Source organism: Mercenaria mercenaria, chromosome 13, assembly GCF_021730395.1.
Source record: "Mercenaria mercenaria strain notata chromosome 13, MADL_Memer_1, whole genome shotgun sequence".
Classification (NCBI taxonomy): domain Eukaryota; kingdom Metazoa; phylum Mollusca; class Bivalvia; order Venerida; family Veneridae; genus Mercenaria; species Mercenaria mercenaria.
The window spans coordinates 67,188,415-67,216,111 of NC_069373.1; the positions used below are offsets into that span (position 1 = coordinate 67,188,415).

The 27,697-nt window shown below is 36.8% G+C and overlaps 2 protein-coding genes across 3 annotated transcripts in view; both read right to left on the bottom strand.

The window, feature by feature from the left end:
• LOC123530173 (uncharacterized) overlaps nt 1-27,697 on the bottom strand; it is a 101,015-nt gene that overhangs the window by 35,899 nt on the left and 37,419 nt on the right. The window lies entirely within an intron of this gene.
• LOC123530174 (uncharacterized) lies at nt 1,230-26,993 on the bottom strand. Of its 2 annotated transcripts, none has more exons than XM_053522146.1 (8): nt 26,933-26,993; nt 26,499-26,671; nt 25,092-25,243; nt 21,076-21,314; nt 13,321-13,453; nt 8,853-9,041; nt 4,259-4,483; nt 1,230-2,724 (listed from the first exon to the last, which is right to left on the bottom strand). In XM_053522146.1, exons 3-8 carry the CDS (start codon nt 25,147-25,149, stop codon nt 2,669-2,671), a joined length of 900 nt encoding a protein of 299 aa, XP_053378121.1. In that variant the 5' UTR covers nt 25,150-25,243; nt 26,499-26,671; nt 26,933-26,993; the 3' UTR covers nt 1,230-2,668. The 2 variants fall into 2 exon arrangements, with proteins under 2 accessions (XP_053378121.1, XP_045166850.2); XM_045310915.2 differs by having other exon boundaries at nt 26,489-26,671.

The following is a 27,697-nucleotide window of genomic DNA, read 5'->3' on the forward strand; positions in this document are numbered from 1 at the left end:
AATTATAAATATAAAGCGTATGAAAAAATCATTAAAGCCAATATCAAAAACAACATATTACCTTTAACATGTTCTTCAACTGATCCTTTTTTTAAAAGACATACTCAGTATACTCAGTATATATCAACTGTCGCGTTAAAGCGACTGGACTCCAGACCGATCGAGAACAAAAAATATTTTTTACATATCTTGAAATAAATGCTATACTTCTTAAGAAGACTTTAAAACTTAATTACTGACAAACTTTATATTACGGAAACACATAAGAATCTGCTGTTTTTACTACTTTTTACGATGAGAATCGAAAAGCGTTTGCCACGCTTTTTCTCCAGGTAAACTGTCTCGATTATAAATATCTTTATTTTGAAGTCATTATTCACTACTTCAGCTATAGCGCTATTGGTTACGACGACGGTAAAATGTCTTTATTGCCGCGGCGATCCAGGTTCGATTCCCGACGTGGTCATCTTTTTCTCTTGATTTGGAATTTTTAAAATATTTTAGAAACAAACATTCATATTCTAATGTTCATAATATAACCACAATTTGAAAGAAATATTATTTTTAGCCAAATCTGGAGGTCAGTGCGTTAAAAATAATTTCCTAATTTAAACAATGTTGGGTCTTATTCAGCTACTTACAATCTTTTGCCGTATAATGCACAATACATACGAGATATTAAACGTGTTTTCTAAAATAAGGTATCAGCATAGAATTCCATTAACGAATGGATTGCTTGTCAATACTGAACACGAAAATATCGATAAACAGATGGATGCTCCCCAAAATTTGCATTTAGAAAGAGCAAAAGTAGAATTTACTGACTGGGCATATGTAGTTTACTGATATTGAATGATCAAAGGGCGATGTCTCATTGAAATAGAACTGTCCGTTAGACAGCGAGCTCCACTATTCGGCGATTTGACAGTAAAACTTTGTCAAAAAATGTATGAAAGGGGCATAATTTTATCAAAAATACAAATCAGAGTTATAGGCATTGTTACCACACATGCAGTTGATGATGATACAGATACATTTTAAATTTCAAGTCAATATCTTATATTGTACTAACGTTATATTCAGATAGCGAAGATTGCTAAAAACTTAAAGTATGTATGGGGCATAATTATCTAAGTAAACAAGTATTGAATACAGAACGGTCATATAGCGCAAACTCCAGACAGACGATTTATATATGGAGCTTTGTAATAACTTTTCTTTTTTAACAAAACAACATACATTTCAAAATAAATGACAGTACTACTTATACCCAATAATAATTGATTTTGTATGCAACTTTTTGAAAAATAAATATTTTCCACCAGATATGTGGAATTACCATTATCTACTTGCAGTCGAGTATGTTCTTCTTTTGTTCCAGTCCCTTTCACCTACCTACTGTGAATATACTATCATATATATTTCATTGACATTTACAATGCAATACAATAAAATAGTTTTAAACTAGTACACCTTACACTATAAAAACCTGAATAAAATAGTAAAAATGACAATACACATATTATAATTATTATAGTAATAAAATACAGCTTAAAGCTCAACAAATGTAGATTGTCCAAACGTTTTAATGAAGGTTAAAAGTGGTAAAGCAAAAATGTGTTCCGACTGCTTACGTGTATAATCGGGTGAAACAAGACTGTAGTTACATCAAGGTACGAAAGATCAAGGTTGGAATTTCATAATTGGGTGAAATACCACTGAGATTATATCTAGGTACAGAAGAACGATGAGGAATTTTGAAATTATGTGAATAGGTACGATAGTTTACCTAGTGCAAACGTTATTTCTCGTAATAGTACCTTTGCAGAAGTGCTGATTATTTATTTTATGTATAACATAACCTGCAAAGTGTACACAAACGTCTTTTAGACTATTTAGCAGGAGGCACGAACTTTCTTTTTGTGCTGTTAGTGAGCTTTCATAACGAAATATTTAACCCTCATCACGAAAAAATGGCGAATTAAAATAATATTATTTGATACAAAACAAAACCTCTATTTCCCTTTGAAAGGAACAAAGGTGTATCACATATTTTACAACACATTTACATTTATTTCTTGAAAACAAATACTAGTAGGAGCTGCGTTTTCAAAACGCAAAAATCATGCCCCCGGTCGTATAACCAAAGATTTTGATTTTTTAAGCTTTTAAGTATAAAGGTGAAGATCATATGAGGGTCAATTTGTCATATTTATATAGGTCAGTTTGTAGGGTTTGCCACAAGGTTTGTCGAGTGTGAGTATGAACTAAATTACAGGTATTTATATGGACTGTGGGACCAAAAGGGATGTTTATTAAGGTTATAAGTTTGAAGGAGAAGGTCATATGAGAGTGAAGGTCACATACATACAGGTCAGTTTGAGGGTCTTACCAGAAGGGTTCTTGAGTGTGAGTATAAACTAAATTAGGTTATAAATGTAGATTGTAGGCAATCTGACTCATACAGATGGGCGGACAAACGGACAGTGCAATTGCAACATGCCGGGGGCATACAAAGACTTGCACAATCTTTAAAGCACAAAACATAACTTTTAGTGTAGTATAATTATTATTTCATAAATATTAATAAAACCATTTTGGGTACATTATGAGTTTGTTGAGCAAATGGAGTCTTTCTTGGAGGCCTTTATTCTATCTGCAGTTAGGACTACTTCATAACACTTTCATAGGACGGTGGGGGGTCTGCGTTGGCATTTGGTGGAGCTGAAATAGAACGAAAATTGACAAATAATATAGTTGTAAGTTAATTGAAAACCTCAGAGTCCTTTGGCCGACATCATTTATTCACCTTTGACCAAACGACCATAAAATCTACAAACAATACACAGTTATGTCATAAGGAGAACGCTATAGGTCAAAACTAAATATCCTAAATCATTTTAGCCTCAAAGTTATAAACTTGTGCTCCTGACACTCAAAACAAAAGGGAACATGAATTGATCATAAGCAGTCGTGCAATGAACAGCCATAGTCCAAAGCATTATCTGGTTATTGATTAAAAACCATTTTAAGTCTCGATTACCATGCCCTTGACCTTCGACCTGAGAGCTAAAATAAAAGGCACAATCTACTGCTGAGAGGCAAATATTCAATGAAGTTTGCCTGTCATTCTGCAGTTACTGACCAGTAATCCTTTCAGCCTAAATGTACCTGTGACTTTGGCCTTGAACCAACTGACCCCAGATACTGTAGCCGTGAACAATGACCACAGGCAATCATCCTATGATGTTTGACAGTAGGCCAAAGCGCAGCAAATCCAGCCGCTGTTGTTAACTGCTTTTACAACATTGATCTGACCTAGTGGCCATCTTTCTCTAAGGTCCAACCTTAATTGCCTATAATATTTAGAAACTTCCTTTGACATTTAATCAGTTAATCAACGTCAACAACAGAAATGTTGATTGTATTTTTTTTTATCTTAAACTGGGAACTTAAGACATCTGCAGTAGTATGTAAGCCCGGCCGTTAAACCCAATCGTGAGAACGCAGGTCTATGGATTATGGTGTCTAAGTTCGATTCCCAGACAAGGAGTAATTTTTTTGATGATTTGATTGAAGACAGTATGTCAGAAATCATTCATCCCCCACCTCTGATACATGTAGAGGAGTTTTAAGTTACATTACATAAACAAAATACTGCTGGAAGACGACGCTACTCCCATACCCACCCCACAAAAACTGTACAGAAAAATACAATGTAACTGAAATAGAAATATAGACAGAGGACAAGTATTATTGAGCTGTCATATACTTGTAGTAAGGCATCCGTATGGTTGTGTAATAACTACTTATCAAATACTTCACTAAAAATAACGTAACTGTACAGGACAGAACTGTGCAACCCTAATAAATAAAATTGAGGTGGATACAATAGCAGGTTATTGGAACGCCAAAGAATGCAATGTCACTTTAACATCAGTAAATGAACATTAACGTTCATATACATTTGTATTAATAAACAACTAAATAACGGCAACGACTTATTAGTATTTCCAAGCCTGAACAGGAACGTGTGCTATGCCCTCGTGAAAATATAAGTTTAGTCCTGCTAATAATCACAAAAGGCAGGTGACTGTCATTTAAAAAATGAATATTCCAACTGGTAAACGAACAACATTCCAAACTATTTAAGCACATAAATGGTTCCTTAAACACATTATTACATGGAACGTGCACATCAAAATATCGTGGTTTAAAATATAGACTGATACCTAAATAATTCAGTCATTGAAATTACCTGATGGATTGGTAAACCTTCCTTGTACATCGAAAGGACTCTGACGTACAATGTCAGTCTGGGTGACAGTCTGATTGCCAGTCACTGGACTATATCCTTGCTGCTGAGGAACTGGATAGGCACTTTGCATAGGGTGAAACTGGTAACCACCTTGGACTGTTGGATGTAACTGGGACGGTTGTGCAGGGTTGTAACCAGTCAAAGGCTGTGCTTGAGTTACATTACCTTCACGTGAAACGTATTTATAATTAATAAACAAGACAAGAAGGCAAATGCAGTAATAGAATAATGTTTTTCCAATTTGAACACGACACAATGAAAACCATAAGAAATCGTGCTGTCCGCAATATTTACTTTCTGGAGGCTTCAATGTTCGAGTGATTAAGGTCGCACATTTACCGCTTACCTTGCTTACGAAAGGCAGGTGGTTCGAAAAGGGTGCTCGCCCAAGGCTAAAATACTGTCAACTGGTGGGCTTCTTTGGTATCCCTCCAACATCAAAAGCTGACCTGTCGCTATATTACCCATGACTAGATATTACTTTTTAAAAAGGTGCATGTCTCCCAATATACTTGTGCTCAGGTGAGCTAACAAGTGCTGTCAGAAGAAACATCACCCTCAACTATTTCGATGCTAGATAGCGAGGACAAAGAATATCTGAGAAAACTAGCTCTATTATTACAGTAATGTATGTCCATAATGTGGATGGTGATGTTGGAATGTTGGACAACAGTTTATCTCAATAATCTTCATAATAACATAGAGAGAGAGAGAGTGAAAAAATAATTCTAGAAGAGACATGTCATATTCCTGCCAGAGTATGTGTGTGTGTGTTCGGGTTTATCGTCTTTCTCAACAATTGTTCAGTCATATGAACGAGGGTGTCTACTTGTAGCAGTGAGTACAATGCCCAACTTTATAGTGCTGCCTCACTGGAATATCACGCCGTAGACATATGACATGATACTCCACCCAGTCATATTATACTGACACTGGGCTGACAAGTCCTAGTACTATCCTCTTAATGCTGAGCGCCAAGCGAGGAAGCTGCTAGTACCATTTTTACGTCTTTGGTATGACGCGGCCAGGGATCGAACCCACGACCTCCCGCACTCGAAGCGGACGCTCTACCACTAGGCTACCGAGGCGGTTGCCTGCCAGAGTAATGTACCACGTGTCATTTGATGTCCATGATGAAACATCTACTTCATGTCATTATGAAATCAATTTAGTACGAACCTAGATGATGTGAACGTGCATCAAAATTTTAACCTGCAATTCTAAGTTGAATATGATCATAATTTATGAAAGACTGGCGCAAGAGTTATGAATCCTGTTTCATATGGGTGTTGATGCTGACAAACTATGACAAACTATTTCAATTTTTAATTAAATCCACTCACACATAAAAGCAATATAGGGAAAGCGCATCAACAATAACCAGAAATTCTACACAGAAGGGCCATAACTCATAAAATATTAGTGTCAGAGTTAGGACCTTTGTGTCCTAAGATGCTTGCCCTAATGAGAAACAACTATTTTGAGTTTGATTCAAATATCTGCGGTAATAAAACAAGAGGGCATGAAGGCCCTGTATCGCTCACCTGATCTATTGACCTAAAGATCATCAAGACAGTTTCATTAAGATATGGTCATAAATGTGGCCTCTTAAGTGTTAACTAACTTTTCCTTTGACTTGACCTGGTGACCTAGTTTTTGACCCCATATGACTCATAATCGAACTTGACCTAAAGATCATCAAGATTAACGTTCTTACTAAGTTTCATGAAGATACAGTCATAAGTGTGGCCTCTAGAGTGTTAACAAGCTTTTCCTTTGATTTGACCCGGTGACCTAGTTTTTGGCCCCACATGACCCAGATTCGAAACTGACCTAAAGATCACCAAGTTTAACATTCTGACCAAGTTTCATAAGATACAGTCATAAATGTGGCCTCTAGAGTGTTAACTAGCTTTTCCTTTGATTTGACCTAGTGACCTAGTTTTTGACCCTACATGACCCAAATTCTAACTGGACTTTGAGATCATCATGAGTAATATTCTGACCATGTTTCATGAAGATACAGTCATAAATGCGGCCTCTAGTGTTAACAAGCTTTTCTTTTGAATTGACCTGGTGACCTAGTTTTTGAACCCAGATGACCCAATATCGAACTCATTCAAGATTTTATTGAGGGTAACATTCTGACCAAGTTTCATTAAGATTGGGCCAAAATTGTGACCTCTAGAGTGTTAACAAGCTTTTCATTTGATTTGACCTGGTGACCTAGTTTTTAACCCCAGATGACCCAATATCAAACTCGTCCAAGATTTTATTGAGGGTAACATTCTGACCAAGTGTCATTAAGATTGGGCCAAAATTGTGACCTCTAGAGTGTTAACAAGCTTTTCATTTGATTTGACCTGGTGACCTAGTTTTTAACCCCAGATGACCCAATATCAAACTCGTCCAAGATTTTATTGAGGGTAACATTCTGATCAAGTGTCATTAAGATTGGGTCAAAATTGTGACCTATAGAGTGTTAACAAGCTTTTCCTTTGATTTGATCTGGTGACCTAGTTTTTGACCCCATATGACCCAATATCGAACTCGTCCAAGTTTTTAATGAGGCTAACATTCTGACCAAGTTTCATTAAGATTAGGCCAAAATTGTGACCTCTAGAGTGTTTACAGTCAAAGTGTTGACGACGGATGGACGGACGACTGACAACGGACACAGGGCAATCACAAAAGCTCACCTTGAGCACTTCGTGCTCAGGTGAGCTAAAAAGACAGAGTGAAAACGCATCAAAACGTGGGCATTAATAATGAAATATAAGTGCCAAAGTAATGACCAGTAGTGGGTGATGATGTGGTTTAATATTTTAAGTTTAAAGTCAATCCGATACAAGAGGGCCATGATGGCCCTATATCGCTCACCTGTTATCATTGCACTTGAGGACAGGAAGGTCCTCAGTAAAATATCAAAGTCCAAAGGACAGGAACAACAAAGGGAAGAAATTTAACCAAAAAGAAAAAAAAATCTTACAAGGTATAGATCTGTCAAAATACACCTAAAAATTGGAGGTACCATCCATTTTGTACCACAGAAAAGTGGTCTCGGGTTTTCCCTACGGCCAATAATAAAAAAGTTACTAGAAATAAGCTATTTATAGTAACGTAAAAGGGAAGTAATTAAACAATAAATATTGTAAGTGAACAAAAGAAGGATCTGCCAAATAAATCTGTTGACATAAATGAAATTTCAGATCAGTATCTTCATTAGTTATGGAGATATACCCATTTTAATTTGAAATAAAGGGAGGTAATTTGACATAAAACCAGTCCATAGTTATCCACCCTGATTGTCTCTGTCCAACTAATAACAATAATGAAATTTCAAATAAGTCCTATAAGTACTTACTGATATAAATCCATTTTGATTACAATCAGGGGAGGTAATCAGATATAAAATAACTCTGGAACCTACGATTGGATCTGATTTGTCATGGAATCCAAGATTTATTGTTGTTGAAGATATTTTGGAAGTTTGTATCAAATAAAACCATAAATAAAGTCTCTATATGGCTGCAAAAGCCAATTTTGGACCTTTAAGGGGCCATAACTCTGGAACCCATGATGGAATCTGGCCAGTTCAAGAAAGGAACCAAGATCTCGTGGTGATACAAGTTGTGTGCAAGTTTGGTTAAAATCAAATCATAAATAAAGCTGCTATTGTGCAGACAAGGTCAAAATAGCTAATTTTAATTAATAATAACTCTGGAACCCATCACGGGATCTGGCCGGTTCAAGAAAGGAACCGAGATCTTAGTGACACAAATTTTGTGCAAGTTTGATTAAATTCAAATCATAAATGAAGCTGCTATTGTGCAGACAAGGTCAGAATAGCTAATTCTGGCCCTTTCAGGGGCCATAACCCTGGAACCCATAAGGGGATCTGGCCAGTTCAAGAAAGGAACCAAGACCTTATGGTGATACAAGTTGTGTGCAAGTTTGATTAAATTCAAATCATAAATGAAGCTGCTATTGTGCAGACAAGGTCAGAATAGCTAATTCTGGCCCTTTCAGGGGCCATAACTCTGGAATCCATAATGGGATCTGGCTGGTTCAAGAAAGGAACCAAGATCTTATGGTGACACAAGTTTTGTGCCAGTTTGGTAAAGATCAAATCATAAATAAAGCTGCTATTGTGCAGACAAGGTCAAAATAGCTAATTTTGGCCCTTTCAGGGGCCATAACTCTGTAACCCATAATGGGATCTGGTCGGTTCAAGAAAGGAACCGTGATCTTATGGTGATACAAGTTGTGTGCAAGTTGGTTAAAATAAAATCATAAATGAAACCACTATCGTGCAGACAAGAAACTGTTGACGCACGGACGCACGGACTGACGACGGACGAAGGGTGATCACAAAAGCTCACCTTGTCACTATGTGACAGGTGAGCTAAAAAAGAAAGTGCATCAAACTTTAACAACGCGTAGAGGCGGATGCAGACTGTGGCACCAAATTCGGATCCATTTATATACTTTTATTCTATATAAAAAAGATTATAAAAAATTACAAGTAGTTTACCTGTTTGTCCACCAGTCTGGTACGCATAAGGAGTTCTTGGCAATGCCTGTCTTTTCCGTTGCCGCGCTACATTACATGCTATAATACCGCCAATAAATATGATCAATATTACGAATACCAATACTCCAACGAGACCAGTACTACTGCTGGTATCTAAGGCCGACGACGTTCCATCATCAGAGCCTGGGTCTGAAATAAACACCAATATACATAGATTTTGAATCTCGATGTTACATCTAACAGCATAACCCTGTTGAAGGGAAACCTTTGCCCAATACCGTCTTTTATTTACGTTCACAGTGTGTTTTGTACATCAAGAGACAAATAATGTTTATTTTTGTATGCAATATTTTCGGGTGTAACTAAGCACATAAAAGGAGTCATTCGAAACCGACAACAAAAATTTCGAAAGATCATTATGCTGAAGCTTAAACGCATTTTTCACATGGTACACATCAAGACTGAGTCGACATAACTATATGATTCTTTGTTTTGTTTTTGTTGGATTAACGTCACACCGATACAATTAGAACACACATGGCGATTTTTAAGCTTTAAGGGGTGATGGTTAGTGATGGGCCGACAATCGAATAATCGTCGGCGTTGCATTCATGAGCGCGATCGCCGACTTCACTTTTCCCTGACCGATTAATTACTTGGCATCCTTAACGGATGATTCAGTTGTTTCTGACCTTTTTCTTTCTGGTATTTACGGTTCTTTGGGACAATTTCGCCAAGGGAAACTACTCTATTTAAAAATGGCTTTCTCCAAAGTCTCGACAAAAACTGAGGTCTTCTGTGATCACCCATATTTTGGAAGATATATGGCTTATACAAAATTAAGCCGGGAAAACCATCAACCTAAACTCTTGACAAAAGTATGGTAGTATGCATAGCATGCCGAAAGACTTAGGCAAGCATATTAGCAAAGGTATTTTCAATTTTTTTATTTTGTGGGACTGAAATCATTCCAGTTGTAAACTAAGAATTAATAAACTTTTTAATTAATACTTTTTTTGCTCCAAACAATTTAATAACACAATATAAGTCATTGGTGAAATTAAGACGAGTACCTGATTTGAAGTTTACTATCTTCATAAATATTTTTATGCTGTTAACTTGCTTGTGTTTATGAAGGGATACAATAGAAATAGGATATTTGAAGTTCTGTGAAGTTCATTTCTTAAGTAATGACATAAAACATACACTGTGAAGTGAACTTATATATATGCAACTAGAGTAACCGATTATATACGATTAATCGAATCGGTTGGCCTGTCCGATTATGCCGATTATTCGGTTAGCAAATCTAACCGATTTGCCCATCACTAGTGATGGTAGAGTTAATGTATCCCTCCGAACATGATTTCATCACGGGCGGTACCTGAGTAGAACCACTGTTCTTCCATTATGTGATTTCTATTGGATGCTCAGGAACGAAACGGATTACAAAAGAATGCGTGTTGGTCTTTTTGTCGTTTTATCTAGATATGGAGAAGCGCAAGCTGCTGTACAACAAACAAGTAAATCATCATAAGTAAAAAACTCCATGGTCCATATATATATATACAATCCTTATTAACTTAACCGAATGTAATGAAACATGCTTTGCTGTATACTGACAAGCTGTGTAGGTCCCTTCGTACTCACATTGCTCAAGCAAACACATCAGACAAAAATGGCCACAATTACTAGTACTTCAGGTATAACTCAATCATCCAAACGTATATAAAATTTGTGTCATTATTTGCATTTGTATGAGAACCCGCGATATTGTGATGGCGTAGTGGCGAAGGAGAAATAGATCACATAAGTTAGATGCAGTTACTAGCGGACATGAAGTCGAGATGGAGACGTGGTGAAGAAGTAGCAAGATTTCCCGATGATGTACACAACTAGACTTCTGTGAAGTTTTACAGATTTCTAGCTGGGGATGATGGAATCGAAGACTTGGCAAGCTAAATGCAGACAGACCAAGGGATGACAGACAGCGAAATGATAGGTTTCTCTGGAAATGGGGAAACATAAGATGTATTGATAAAACATCTAGAAAAACATTCACTTAGCCTTTATATTCTCAACTGTCCTATATTCTTCCTACTTGTCTTTTCAAGAGCACCAGTCCCTTTAAATTATACAAGGCAGTCTGAAAGACAGCTAAATCCCCCGCCACTGCTATGGATAGTGAAAGGGTAAACCTTTGATTTTAGCTGTGAACTTGACCTTGAACTCACATGGCTGACTCATGAATTCTGCACAACATCTTGATGAGGTGATCATTTGACCAAAGTTTCATGAAAATCCTTCAAGGGGTTTAGGAGATACAGAGCAGAAACCTTTGACCTTCAGTTGTGATCTTGACCTTGAGTTGACGTGGCTGACTCATGAGTTCTTGATGAGGGGATCATTTGACCCAAGTTTGATGAAAATCCTTCAAGGGGTTTAGGAGATACAGAGTGGACACAAAATGGAAGGCTCAAACCTTCGACCCTTAGTTGTGACCTTGACCTTGAGCTGGCATGGTTGACTCATAATTTCTGCACATCGTCTTGATGAGGTGATCATTTGACCCAAGTTTGATAAATTCCTTCAAGGGGTTTAGGAGATATAGAGCGGACACAAAATGGAAGGCTCAAACCTTTGACCTTGAGTTGTGACCTTTACCTTGAGCCGACAAGGCTGACCCATGGGTTCTGCACATCGTCTTGATGAGGTGATCATTTGACCCAAGTTTCATGAAAATCCTTCAAGGAGTTTAGAAGATATAGAGCGGACACAAAATGGAAGGCTCAAAACCTTTGACCCTAAGTTGTGACCTTGACCTTGAGCCGGCATGGCTAACTCATGGGTTCTGCACATCGTCTTGATGAGGTGATCATTTGACCCAAGTTTTATAAAATTCCTTCAAGGGGTTTATGAGATATAGAGCGGACAAAAAATGGCAGGCTCAAACCTTTGACCTTGAGTTGTGACCTTGACCTTGAACCGACAAGGCTGACTCATGGGTTCTGCACATCGTCTTGATGAGGTGATCATTTGACCCAAGTTTGATAAAATTCCTTCAAGGGGTTTAGGAGATATAGAGCGGACACAAAATGGAAGGCTCAAACCTTCGACCCTTAGTTGTGACCTTGACCTTGAGCTGGCATGGTTGACTCATAATTTCTGCACATCGTTTTGATGAGGTGATCATTTTACCCATGTTTTATAAAATTCCTTCAAGGGGTTTAGGAGATATAGAGCGGACACGAAATGGAAGGCTCAAACCTTTGACCTTCAGCTGTGACCTTGACCTTGAGCCGGCATAACTGACTCATGGGTTCTGCACATCGTCTTGATGAGGTGATCATTTGACCCAAGTATGATAAAATTCCTTCAAGGGGTTTAGGAGATATAGAGCGGACACAAAATGGAAGGCTCAAACCTTTGACCTTGAGTTGTGACCTTGACCTTGAGCCGACAAGGCTGACCCATGGTTTCTGCACATCGTCTTGATGAGGTGATCATTTGACCCAAGTTTCATGAAAATCCTTCAAGGAGTTTAGAAGATATAGAGCGGACACAAAATGGAAGGCTCAAAACCTTTGACCCTAAGTTGTGACCTTGACCTTGAGCCGGCATGGCTAACTCATGGGTTCTGCACATTGTCTTGATGAGGTGATCATTTGACCCAAGTTTTATAAAATTCCTTCAAGGGGTTTATGAGATATAGAGCGGACACAAAATGGCAGGCTCAAACCTTTGACCTTGAGTTGTGACCTTGACCTTGAACCGACAAGGCTGACTCATGGGTTCTGCACATCGTCTTGATGAGGTGATCATTTGACCCAAGTTTCATGAAAAGGGGTTTAGGAGATATGGACCGGACACGATTTTGTTACGAACGGAAGGACGGACGGACGCAGACCATTCCTATAATCCCTCCGCCACGGCGGGGGATTAAAAACGAAGCGTCAGTGCCACATTAATGTAAGTTATATTTTTACGAAGCGATGATTAACACCTCTGTATTGTACTAGCATTTCAGAAATAGCTTAATAAAATCTATAGGACCCTTTGGAAGCACAGCAAGCAAAATCTTAGCAGACTCGATTTGACTGGGTCTGTTCATGTGAGATAATGATAGGTGCAACCCTCATACCCCCTAACATCACTGCAGTTGTTATTATCTTTATTATTATAATCTTTAAAGATTGAATGGACTCCATGTTCCCAAATGACCAGTATGTATAACAACACCGAGTCCAAGTTCGGGAAGACTTTTTATGACCGCCACATTGTACTTCAACGTCTACTACTGTGATAGTTTATACAATCTATAAGGATATCCTTTGGCAGCAGATATCGCATAAACATTTATTTCGTCTCGTAGTAATGTTATCGCTTCTAGAAAAAGGTCATTGGTTGGTACTTATTTCGAAACTTTACGGGAGTATGTCATTAAGCTAACACAGCTGTATATACTCACAGTATTTCAAGTACACATGCATTTTAATATTATCGGAAAAACTCGCAGGTGTTCGGATCAATAAATGAAACCGGGTTGTCCTCATTGGTCCACACCACTCTTCTAAAGAAGCATTTCGGCAAGTATACAGCTTCTGCAATGACACGACAAAATATCACGTTCATGCATCTGTATCACTAATCTGAAAGACTTTCAGTGGTTTTGTCTAAGAATTAAATAAATTCATGTTTTACTGCGAACTAAAATGTCAACAACATCTGTCTAAAGAAAGAGCATTTGACTATCTGAAAAATATTATCACACCTTCTACATACACAAAAAGTAATAGTAGCTTGCAAGCAAAAGCTTTTGCTTCTGGACAGGTTTGAACGCCTATCCAAACGTTCAGGTTATGTATGTCCAGATTAAACGTCTTTTTCAACATTTTTTTCAGTCATATAAACGACGGTATCTCCTTGTAGCGGTGAGCACAATGCCCAATTTTACAGTGCTGCCTCACTAGAATATCACGCCGTAGACACGTGACATGATACCCCATCCAGTCACATTATACCGACACCCGTCTGACCAGTCCTAGCAATACCCTCTTAATGCTGAGCGCCAAGCGAGGAAGCTACTGGTACCATTTTTTAAGTTTTTAGCATGACGCGGCCAGGGATCCAACCCACGACCTCCCGCACTTGAAGCGGATGCTCTACCACTAGACTACCGAGGCAGTCAAACGTTCAGATTAAGAAGGCGTTTAAAAGCTTCTCTTATAGTCAAAAACATTTGAATGAAACCATTTTAACTAATTTGAGAAGTGTATGCAAGTACTCTACTAACCAGGTTTTGTGAACATTTATTAAACCAGTCTTTAAATTTTTTTTTACTATTTTGGCAGACTGCCTATAAGAGCAGTCGATCAAAGTCTGCTCACAAAAACATCTTTTGTGAAGTCCCATCATGCAGACGAAGTTATTTAAAGGTATCTATATGTTAGTCCTTATGACCCATTTATGCAGTCAAAAAGTTTATGAACAAGCAAATTCGATGAATTGGTATCCCCCGCCGAAAGGGTTTGTGGTGAGGAATGGCAAAACAATATATCCGGCAAAAAGTTAAGGATGTTAATAAGAAGCAAATCATTTCATAAGTCAAAATCAATTTAACAGAAAACAAATGTTTGATTAAAGAGTATGTAATAAATGTATGATACTTTGATCCTGACTAAAGAATTTATTTTGAATGGGATATGCTTACTGTAATAAGCTTAGCTTTTAAAATTAAATGCAGTTAATTGAAATGTGAGCTTGAAGTTTAACTGGAACAAAATATTGTCTTTGAGTGGTTTGGCACCAGGTGTTGCTGTTTAACATGTACAGTTGAACTTAAAAGAACAGATGTCCTTAAGATAACACAATCAAGTAAGATATCTTGAACATGGCTGAGGGCAAGGTTTGTGCAGTCACAACTTAATATGTTGAAGGTTTGAACATTTAAAAAGAAAAACAAGAGGGCCATGATGACCCTATGTCGCTCACCTGAGTACCATTGCTCAAAATGATATGATCGTTTCAAACCAATCTCATTAGAAGCTGCTAAGGTGTATTCATTTAGATAAAAAATAAAGGGAGGTAATTTGTCATAAATTCAGTCAATATGTATCTTCACTGATTGTCCAAGTCCATCTGTTGAAATTTCAGATCAGTATCCTCATTAGTTACGGAGAAATACCCATTTTAATTTGAAATAAAGGGAGGTAATTTGACATAAAATCAGTCCATAGTTATCTACCCTGATTGTCTCAGTCCAACTAATGACAATAATGAAATTTCAAATAAGTCCTATAATAGGACTTACTGATATAAATCCATTTTGATTACAAACAGGGGAGGTAATCAGATATAAAATATTTTTTGGATCTGAAAGATTTATCATGGAATCCAAGATTTATTGTTGTTGAAGATATTTTGGAAGTTTGTATCAAATCAAACCATAAATGAAGTCTCCATATGGCTGCAAAAGCCAAAATAGCAAATTTGGACCTTTAAGTGGCCATAACTCTGGAACCCATGATGGAATCTGGCCAGTTCAAAAAAGGATCCAATATCTTGTGGTGATACAAGTTGTGTGCAAGTTTGATTAAATTCAAATCATAAATGAAGCTGCTATAATTGTGCAGACAAGGTCAAAATAGCTAATTTTGGCCCTTTCAGGGGCCATAACTCTGGAAACCATTATGGGATCTCGCCAGTTCAAGAAAGGAACCGGGATCTTATGGTGACACAAGTTTTTTGCAAGTTTGATTTAATTCAAATCATAAATGAAGCTGCTATTGTGCAGACAAGGTCAAAATAGCTAATTCTGGTCCTTTCAGGGGCCATAACTCTGGAACCCAAAATGGAATCTCGCCAGTTCAAGAAAGGAAACGAGATCTTATGGTGATACAAGTTGTGTGCAAGTTTGGTTAAAATAAAATTAAAAATGAAGCTGCTATTGTGCAGACAAGGTCAAAATAGCTAATTCTGGCCCTTTCAGGGGCCATAACTCTGGAACCAATACTGGAATCTGGCCAGTTCAAGAAACGAAACAAAATCTTATGTTGATACAAGTTGTGTGCAAGTTTGGTTGAAATCATATCATAAATGAAGCTGCTATTGTGCAGACAAGGTCAAAATAGCTAATTGTGGCCCTTTCAGGGGCCATAACACTGGAACCCATAAGGGATCTGGCCAGTTCAAGAAAGGAACCGAGATCTTATGGTGATACAAGTTGTGTGCAAGTTTGGTTGAAATAAAATCATAAATGAAACCTCTATCGTGCAGACAAGAAATTGTTGACGGACTGACGGACGCACAGACGACGGACGACGGACGAAGGGTGATCACAAAAGCTCACCTTGTCACTATGTGACAGGTGAGCTAAAAAAGGAATGGAAATATATATATCTATATATATATATATATATATATATATATATATATATATATATATATGTATATATTTATTTTTTTATGGGGTGGGGCTGCGGGGGAACGGGTGAGGAAACAAAATTTCACATGTTGATTATAAATATTGATGGAAAATTAAAAAAAAAAAAAAAAATGGGTGAAGTGGGTGGGGTGGGGGGCAGAGGATGCATGATCAGTGGTGGGCATGACTGGGTGGAGGAGCGAGGTGGGAGAATGGTACAACTTGCATGTTGATAAATATTCATGGAAGGTTTGAAAAAAATCTAAAATAAGGAATGATAAAAAAAAATTTCGGGGGGTGGGGGAGGGGGAGGTGACCAAGGCAAGTGGGTGACCAGGTGTGGGTGCGCAACATCACATGTTTATATTAAATGTTCATAGAAAAGAATGCAAAAAATGTAATGAAATTCTGCCAAATGGTAAGTTTGTTATGTACAAATATGTAGATTTTTAGACAATTAAAGGGCAATAACTCTGAAGTTACAAAAGAAATCCGTAGAAATTGTGTGTGCACAACCACATTATGGTGATCTAGATTCTGTTTAAGTTTCATAGTTCAAAGTCAAATATATCAAAAGTTATGATGCAGAAATTGCCATATCTATATATCTATAGTACCCTATATAGTTAACACTAGAAACTTCTAAGGGCCATAACTCTGTTGTTACTTGGGCAATCTGACTGAAACTTGATGGGCCTCATAACCTCAAAGTGGTGAACATGTTTATGAAGTTTGTCTGAAAAAAATCTAAAATAACGAATTATTTATTTATACTTTTTTTGGAGGGGGGGGGGGGGGGGGTAGGGGAGGGAGGGGAAGGGGTGTGATCAAGGTAAGGGGGTGACGGAAGTTCCTACATATGGATACTTATGTGGCTACTCTTTTGTTCTCTCTATTGTTCTTTTAGCCACGTAAGAGAAAAATAGCCACATAAAAGCCTTACGGAATGAATGACATCAAAGAAAAAGTACAGTTACCTATTGTTCCTATATCCAATAACAAATAAAGTCTATACTGGGAAGCATCTGACCAAGTTAAGTGAAAACCCATTCAGCAGTAAACAAGAACATTTTGTTTAAAGTGTTTTCTATTTTCAATATCTCATAGTGCAGGGGCTGAGAAGGGTGGAACCATTTGAATAAACCCTACAACGAAATAAGCACGCTAAAGACCAAGGTTAACATCCGCAAAGTAACAGTCTGGATCATAGGTGACAGAAATAATTGATGTACATGATTTTATTTCCGCTTAGTTATGCAAAACTGTTCGAATGTGAATCTTCATGACAGTACTGATGGTGATTCAATTATTATTAAATATAATGGTATACACGAAAAGATATTCAAGAACAGCAACTCATATACATTTGATGACCTGTTATTGGTAACATGGTGTATGCATGTAACTGTCAGTCTTTAATGCTGTGACACTGGCCTTTGATCCTAAATCAATATGGACATATATATACCAAAATGTTACATCCAATGAAAATTTAAACCAGGTCCAAACTGTATACATAGAAAATTATATTCAGCCCATGTGACATTTCTGTTTGATTAAATGACTCTAAAACATGACATTTACTAACCACAGGCAATCATGTATACGCAAACGTTCTCCAAATGTTAACTGGAAACAACTTTCAGTTGCAAGGTTACTGTGACACTGAGATAATAAAAAGTTTTTGATCCTACATTACCCAGATTCAAATTCGACCTTGAGATCATCAAGATTAACATTCTGACCAAAAATCATGAAGATACAGTCATAAATGTGGCCTCGACATGGCTAATTCATAATTTCTGCACACCGTCTTGATGAGGTGATCATCTGACCAAAATTTCATGAAAATCCTTTAAGAGGTTTAAGAGATACAGAGCAGAACACAAAGTGGAAGGCTCAAAGCTTTGAGCTTGAGACGTGACTTTGAGTTTACATGGCTGTTACATCAGTTCTGCACATCGTCTTGATGAGGAGATAATTTGACCAAAGTTTCATGAAAATTATTCAAGGGGTATAGGAGATACAGAGCAGACGCAAAATAGAAGGCTCAAATCTTTGACCTCGAGCCAACTTGACTAACTCGTAAGTTCTGCACATCGTCTTGATGAGGTGATCATTTGACCAACAAGAGCTGGCCGTAAGACAGCTCGCTCCACTATTCGACGATCGACAGTAAAATGAATATATGTCTCAATAAGAGACCTGTACTTTTAAAAGGAAGATACACCAAGGGGCATAATTCTGTTAAGAACACATATTAGAGCTATAAGGATTGTTATAACACATGCAGCTGATGATGGTAAAGATATATTTTGAGTTTCAAGTCATTATCCTATATAGTACCAAAGTTATGTCCAGAAAACGAAGTTTGTCAAAAAATTTAGTATGAAAGGGCACAATTTGGTCAAAAATACAAATCAGGGTTATGGTGATTGTTACCACACATGCAGATGATGATGATAAAGACACATTTTAAGTTTCAATTCTTTATCTTATATTGTACTAAAGTTATATCCAGAAAGCGAAGATTGCCAAAAACCTTAAGTATGAAAGGGGGCGTAATTCTGTAAAAATACAATAAGAGTTATGGGGATTGTAACCACACATGCAGATGATAATTATAAAGAAAATTTTTTTAATCTCAAGTCATCTTTTAAAGTACCAAAGATATTTCTATAAATAAAGCTTTCGAAAAAATTTAACATGAAAGTAATTCCAAGTACAACAACTTTGTGACCTTGACCTTGGGTATAATGGGTCCAGCCCCTGCACATATTTTGTTTGTATGCTGGACAATGTTTGTGTGAAATTACAGTAAGATATAAGCAATAGTAACAAAGATATGACAGAAAAACAAAGGTTGCCGAAAAACTTTAACCTTAAAAATAACCCAGGTATAACACCTTGGTGACTCTGACCTTAGGTATAATGGGCCCAGTCCCTGCACATATTTTGTTTGTATGCTGGACAATGTTTATGTGAAGTTACAGTAAGATATAAGCAATAGTAATAAAGATATGACAGAAAAACAAAGGTTGCCGAAAAACTTTAACTAAGAAAGGTCACGCCGACGCCGACGCCGGGGCGAGTAGAATAACCCGCCTATTCTCCGAATAGTGGAGCTTAAAAGTCATGAAAATCCTTCAAGGGGTTGAAGTTACATATAGTGTTCCCAACTGTTACGATTGGACGGAAGGATAGATGAAGACCAATCCTATAACTCCCCAACACTCGTGCTGACCACAGGATTTTCCCAAGAAGCTTCAAAGATGCAGATGAAGAAAATAGTACTATCCAGTAACTGACTGAAAACTAGATGCTAAATTGATGGACTGACAGCCTTACCAACAAAAGCAAAGGAGTATACTGCATATTCTGCAAAGAGTGGGAGTGATAATAACTATTTTTTCTTCACATACTGAATAACATTACAGTTGGTTTTCGAAGAATGTAGAGCAACAGATAAACTTTTAGAATGAATTGGGTATTACCCCATCATTTTGGTTTTAATTGGGTATTGCCTAGAATCAAAAGGGTATTGCAACACATATTACCCCCTGATGTTCACTTTTATTTGGTTTCCATGCATTTTCATTTCATTTTACTCGCCTTTAATCAGCAGCCATGGATACTGGATATTCCATTCACTCAATTTTTTATTGACACGATCGCCGGAATGTGCATTTTTTTTATAAGAATTTTTCTTTACTGTACATAACAAATCGTCAACAGTTGGTCCAGTAATCACTCACTATTTCTTTTACATGTGAATAACTTACGCAAACAGAAATATTATCACTTAACATAGGTATAACATCCTTCTTCCCATCTGAGACCAACAGCAAAAATTGTTAGTACGCTATACTGCTTTAACTCCTCTGGGTTTTTTTCCTATCCCGTTTTAACGCCATTTTGTTAAAGCTACAGTCACACATACGGATATGTCCGTGCGTTGAGGTACGGTGCGGATAGGATTAGTCTGTGGGTGTATAACTACGGAGCAGTACGTCTTAGTACGGGAAAAATGGTGAGAAACAGGAAACAAACAAAACAATACAGGACGCGAATAAGTACGGATAGGTACGAGGTACTACGTTGAATTACGTTTTACTGCGCCTTGCAACTTGCCCAGCGCACGGACGGGTCTGCGGTAAACTACGTTGATCTATGCTCAAGTACGAGCAGCCTCGGATAACTACGTTCGGCTACGGCGAGGTACGTAACAGTACGGATAACTACGTTTAAGTACGTTTAACTACGGATGAATACGTTTCAGCCAATTTGGACTAAAGTCACACTCAAATGGCTACGGTTCGCTCAAACTTTTGTGCACGTTCAAAAGTTGGAGAAACTTGCAAGTTTGGAATAAGTTTTGAATACGTTTTGACCACGTTTTGGTGCGGATTAATACGAATGACTACGCTATGGTACGGCTCAGGTACGGACCGACACGGATTACTAAGTTTCTGTCCGTAGCTATCCGCGCCGTATGTGTGACTGGGGTATTACAGACGCTTATTGTGAGCGCATTATCAAAACAGATGAAAAAATAGGGTTGCTTCGGACTGCATCGCTGACAAGTGTAACATTATTCGAACGGTAGACATACGCGGACGAATCAATTAGTATTTCAAAGATACGCACGCATCAGGATGAAAATTGGGTATTTTGTTTTTTTGTTTGAGTTTTGATATGCATTACAAATAAATCTATTGGGTATTTTGCAAATTTTAATTGGGTATTTACGCAAATACGCAGCTTATCTGTGGCTATGTAAAGTGATAAAATAATAAAAACCTCTGGATCCAAGTATTTTGAAATGAAGTGCCTATGGTATTCCACTTCTGTAGTACAGCCAATATGGAAGTTAATTGGTTTAATACAGGTTTGCTTGGAGAATGTTTGATAGTTCAGAAACTCCACTGAACACTCATATTGGCCTAACCATCCTCCATTATACGTCACATAAGCCTCATCTATATCTTTCATGTCATAGTAATTCCCACAATTGCTGCTGGTAAGTTCAAGATCTAATCCTGAAAAATTATTACCATTAAGATTATATATGTCTGTGCATGTTTGATGAATTTGACTCTTGTATTTGATGGGGTAAATTGAGGGGGTCTAATTGGTATGGAGTTGGGGATAGAAGTTTGATAGGATAAGAGGAAAATTAACAATAATACATGCAAATCAATTGAATTTGTATCCCACTCCAAATTTGATAAAGGATTTACCATTGGAAAGCCAGGGCCCACGCTGTCGTTCGCCACTCGAGCCAATCTGGGCGAATCTGCGATGAAAGTGGCGAAGAAAAATCTCGAGTGGCGAAAATGAAAAAATGTTCGTAATTTGGACCGCCATTTTGTTTCAGACGTTCTAAATCGTAACCTCCAAGAAATTATGTTAAAAAAGAGTTGACTGGTTCCGATAATTTTACCTTATAAAATTAACTTATTTCGGGATAGTATTACCCAGTCTGCGTTTACTTTACATATAACAATGTGTGATAAACATCTTGACACGCGAGAAGATGCAATTTGCAATCAATTAGCAACCGATTATCGGGTTAAAATAATCTTTTTGTTTTGTTGTCATTACGGGAGATTAAATGATTGATGCCTTTAATTTCCATGGATCAAATAATTAATAAATAAATCGGCAAAATAATGAATGGTTTGGTGAATTTTTTAACGTTGTCGCCACCGTCAGTATGTTAGTCACAGGCACGGGTCCAATGTATTTTTTGTTTAATATAAAAATCCTTTTTTTTCACACAAATATACTTTTTATATGTTAGTCAAATGAAAAAAAAAATGATGACAACAAATCCGGTCACAATATATACATGACACTGTGACCGGATTTTTGTCATCATTTTTTTTTTCATTTAACTAACATATAGAAAGCATATTTCTGTGAAAAAAAAGGTTGTTTTTTTATATTAATCAAAAAAAAAAAAATACATTGGACCCGTGTCTGTGATCTTAGTAAGTAATTAGTAAAGGTGTTTGCCAAGTTTTTTGAATGTCTTTAAAAGTTAGGAATGGATTTGAAATGTAATCCTGTATCAGGGTAGATTTCTGGGAAGCAGAGAGCACCAAAAACACAGCCCCCGGGCCATGCATTTACATACATGTAGTAGGCCCACAACAAAAAGAAGCTGTAATGGAAAAATGTTTCAGACAGGTTGCTTCAAACATCCAACAACATTTTAAAATACAAAACTTGCTTTAGAGGTATACCTACTTTCATTCAAAAGTCCCCCTATATAGCTAGAATATCACCATTTGCTTATGGGAAGTAACAAAAATTTTCAACGCGCCGCGGGAAGGGAAACCTCTCCAGCACCCTCCCTACCGTTCCCGAAAGCATTCTCTGCCTATAAAAAACACTTTACATTCAAAACTAATGTCAATTAGGTCCCAATCAAGTTTTGTACCTGAAACAGCTTAAATAATTTTATCAAAAGTATCTCATTCAACAGAAATTATTGAGTTAAACACGTTTTTTGTTTTAAGTATATTTGTAACAATGACCTCGTTCCTTACTTAAGTTATTGAGTAGAAACATTTCTTATATTTTTAAACACAGCTACCTTGAACTTGACCCCAGTAACCAGTACCAAAGCTTGGTCCTAATATCCTGTTGGGAAAATTAGACATATGCCATTTGCAAAGAAATACCCCATATACTAAACAATATATACGAAGAGTCATCATTCTTGTGTTCCTAAAGCAATTTCACCGACACTCCCAGAGTCATACTTCCTGAAAACGTTAATATTATAACCATATTTCATTGACATTATTCTTCAAGCCATGGCTTAGATATGGCTCAGACAGAAAATGGAATAAAAACACTATTTATGCAAGATGAGATAGTTTAGTTCTGGATGTTAAAGTGACATCGAGAAGTGTGCCATAAAACTTTAACAAACATTACTACAAAACATCAACCCTTGGGATAACCTATCCGACACCAAAGGTTATCTGTCCATCATTTAGAAATTCTAATGAGGGATTTGATTAAATTATAGGGCAAACGTTAATAATACATGTATAGGCCTACAGCAAAATTAAGAAGCTTGTGATAAAACTTTTACCAGTACTATAATAACATAACATCCAGTTGTGCTTACATAATAAAAACAAGAGCTGTCACAGGAGACAGCGCGCTCGACTATTTCGATGCTGGATAGTGAAACTGGGCACATCTGAGGAAACCAGAGCTGTCACTGGAGTGTTTAATGACTCCAATTGTGGATGAAGATATTGCACAATAGCCTGTGTCTATGTCAAAAATATCATCTTAAAGTAATAAGAGAGGTAAAGATAAAATGTATCAAAACACTATATAAGTATATCCTAAGCAAAAAGGGGCATAATTCATTAAATATTGGTGCCAGAGTTAAGCAGCTTGTGTCATATAGTGTGGGTGATGATGTTGAACAACTATTTTAAGTTTGAATCAAATCTATTCAGTAATAACAGAGACAGAGTGAAAGTGCATCAAAACTTTAACCTAAAATTCTAAGTAAAAAGGGGGAATAATCAATGAAAAATTGGTGCCAGAGTTATGCACCTTGCGTCATATGGTGTGGGTGATGATGTTGAACAACTATTTTAAGTTTGAATCAAATCCATTCAGTAATAACAGAGACAGAGTGAAAGTGCATCAAAACTTTAACCTAAAATTCTAAGTAAAAAGGGGGAATACTCAATGTAAAATTGGTGCCAGAGTTATGCACCTTGCGTCATATGGTGTGGGTGATGGTGCTGAACAACTATTTTAAGTTTGAATCAAATCCATTCAGTAATAACAGAGACAGAGTGAAAGTGCATCAAAACTTTAACCTAAAATTCTAAGTAAAAATAAATGGAATAATTCAGAAAATGGTAGGTTATGCACCTTGTGTCATATGATAAGGGTAATGATGTTGAACAATTGTTTAAGTTTGAATCAGATCCATTCAGTAATAACAGAGATAGAGTGAAAGTGCACCAAAACTTTAACCTGAAATTCCAAGTAAAAAGGGGGAATAATTCATGAAAAATAGTGCCAGAGTTATGCACCTTGTGTCATATGATGTGGGTGATGATGTTGAACAACTATTTTAAGTTTGAATCAAATCCATTCAGTAATAACAGAGATAGAGTGAAAGTGCATCAAAACTTTAACCTGAAAATCTAAGTGAAAAGGGGGGATAATTCATGAAATATTGGTGCCAGAGTTATGGCCCTTATGTAAGATGGTGTGGATGATGATGAGGAATAAGTATTTCAAGTTTGAATCAAATCCATCAAGTAATTACAGAGATAAGTTGAAAAAAGAGAAAGTGCACCAAAACTTTAACCAAGGTGGGGACGCGGAAAGACGCCGACGCTGGGGCGAGTAGGATACCTCTCCTTATACTTCGTATAGTCGAGCTAACAAATCTTTACACCAAGATCTACCGCCCATGCTATCTATGTAGAGGTTGTATAGTTTATTTGGTTCAAATATGCTAAAATAACATACGGAAAAGATAAGATACATGTGTACATACTGGCGTCATAACTTGACGCTATATTCTGAGTGATTTTAATTAACAATATCTTTGAAAATGATGCAATAATATCAATTTAAGCAAGAAAATGATCCAACACATCTGCCTGAATAAGGCAAATGCTTTCTGAACCATAGCGACAGCACAGATAAAAAAAAAACCCTGACTGACGCACAGCTTTTTTTCATTCTTTTTTGTCCCTCAGGTTTAGGAAAACCCTGCCTTACACAGACAGTAATATAAAATCCTTAAATTCAATACTTACTGGCTATAGCTAATTGTAGCACACATCCATGTAAGAAAAGAAATAAGATTTTCGCCATGTTCTCTTTCAGAGAATTTCTGAATGACGTGAAGTATATGGTCACACCTGGTTATTTTATTTCTACAGCCTTTTCACAACTTTTTAAAAATGACCTAGAATAAAAGAAATTCTAGACTGACAATTTATCAAGTTATGAGTTCTCATAACAAGTACAATCTCAAAGAACCATGGAAACAATAACAAACAATCATTTTCTAGAAGAGATGTTACTGAATGCAAACTTTCTTGTGATTAAAATAAAGTGAATCCACCATGTACTATAGAAGCCGGTGAGGAAATACTAGTACTGGTAGTAATTAAGGTTCTACTGGGCTTTTGGACTTTTTTCAACTGACATGAGAGACCTATTTTCCCTTTTAACTAAATATCCATTAAATTCGAAACATACAAGACAGTAAAACAGTGAAGTTATTTCACAAAAACATCATAAAATGTCTACAATGGGAATATAATACAGAAGAACAATATATACTAAAAAGTACACATTCAGCGCGAGACAGGTTACTTTTGGAACTAAGATTATGTCACACTGGGGTGTTATTTTAGAACACACTGTGACATAGGTAAGAGCAAATAATTATTTATAAATAAGAATTTGTCTTCTGCATAACTGCTGAGATGACTTTTCCGAGGGGCCCCCGTGGCCTAGTGATTAAGGTCGCTGACTTCAAACCACTTGCCCCTCATCGATGTGGGTTCGAGCCTCACCCCGGGCATTGAATTCTTCAGTTTTCATGGCTCCTCTTTCTTTTTGCAGCCGAATCCCAAGATGGTACTTGACTGTTTTTTCCTACTTATGTGGGTGCGTTTGTAAGCTTGTGGGTCTATAACGGTGCCCTACTATTTTCTTATGTGTTGCTTGTTTATTTTCCTTATGTTATTCAGTTGATCGTCGTTGTGTGTTTATGTTTGGTACACGAGTGTCTGCACTATTGTGGTTTACGTTGTAGCGCGACTGTCTTTTAAAGAACATGGCATTCCCTTGTATATTTGTCCTTGTTCAACTTTCCCCTTCGTTTTCCTCCCCCACCCTCGATCCCATTTCGCCCCTTACCAATTCCTTCCCCTGTATCAATATTTAGCTTATATTAATATGTAGCCATCCACCTGGCTTAAGGAAGTTCGGTGGTTCTACCAAGGTGCCCGTTTGAGATGAAATAATGCAGGGAGGGGCACCTAGGGTCTTCCTTCACCATCAAAGCTGGAAAGTCGCCATATGACCTATAATTTTGTCGGTGCGATGTTCAACCCAACAAAATAAAATAAATACTTTCCCGAATTAAAACTCTTTTGAAATCCTTCTCCTAGAGAAATATAAAAGTTTGAATCATACTTACGAAATCTTACGAAATCCTAAATTTCTGACTCTTCTGCTACAGCTAGTTCTCTCTCACTAATAACGTTACGCTAAATAAAGAGCTGTCCCTATAATTTGTATAAAGCTGTGACAAGTTCAACTATATGTGTCAAAGAAATTCCAAACGTCATAATGGCAGCAACAGCAGCAAGGAGTAATGAATCTGAAATCAAATATTATGTTAATTATGTATGACAACAACTGAACAAAACTTCTGCCCAGCAATGAAATTCCAAAATGAAATAGGGATCATTTCGTAAACTGCTTGGAAACCAAAAGACTATTCAATATTGTAGTGAAAACAGTCATCAAAATAAAAAGTTCTGAGAAAGATGAAATCAACAAAATTATTTTACATCGCTACTCGGCAGTAGATCTACCAAAAACTGGTACAAAGCCATGTTAAACAATATAAATAACTTACATTCTTATTATGTCCTCAATTTTTGACAGGTGCAAATGGTGTAAAGTAATCTAAGGGAGGTAATGCATTTTGGTGTAAAGTAATCTAAGGGAGGTAATGCGTTATAAATATAAAAGTATCATAACGAACAAGAAAGAAATAACAGAACAGATTCTGTTATTATGGATGATGTCTAAGCATGACCTTAAGAACTGTTAGATCTATATTTTCTCGGTAATTAAACAATATATTTGCAATGCACTACAATATTGATTTTAGAAAATCGCGCCGATCAATTTTATTAAGATATTGGACCCCTAATAGTAATGTTCAAAAAATGACATTTGCTTGGTATATTCTTAAAGTTGACCATGTTTCGCACTGTGTTGCAAATTTTAAACAACTTTTACCGTGCCGTTTTTTGTAAATTTTGTATAATTTATGGTATTTCCTCAAGCTCAAGTAGAAACAAATTTCAATGTGATGGACACTATCCAATCTGACTAAAGTACTTGATCTTCTAAACGAAGATCTGAGAACGACCCATTCACATTCGTCTTCTGTATATTTTGGATTTCCATTATTGCTATTTTTATGTTATCCAATCAGGCGACTTGTTCGATTGTCAAAGAGTAAGAAAAATATGCAGTTATTCCAGGACTCGAACCCGGGACCCCTCGCTTACAAAGCAAGTGGCCTACCGACTGAGCTAACCGGCTATCTGATACATTACGACATAAGAATTGTAAATATCAAAAGTCAATGCTAGAGGTAGATTTGCAAGAT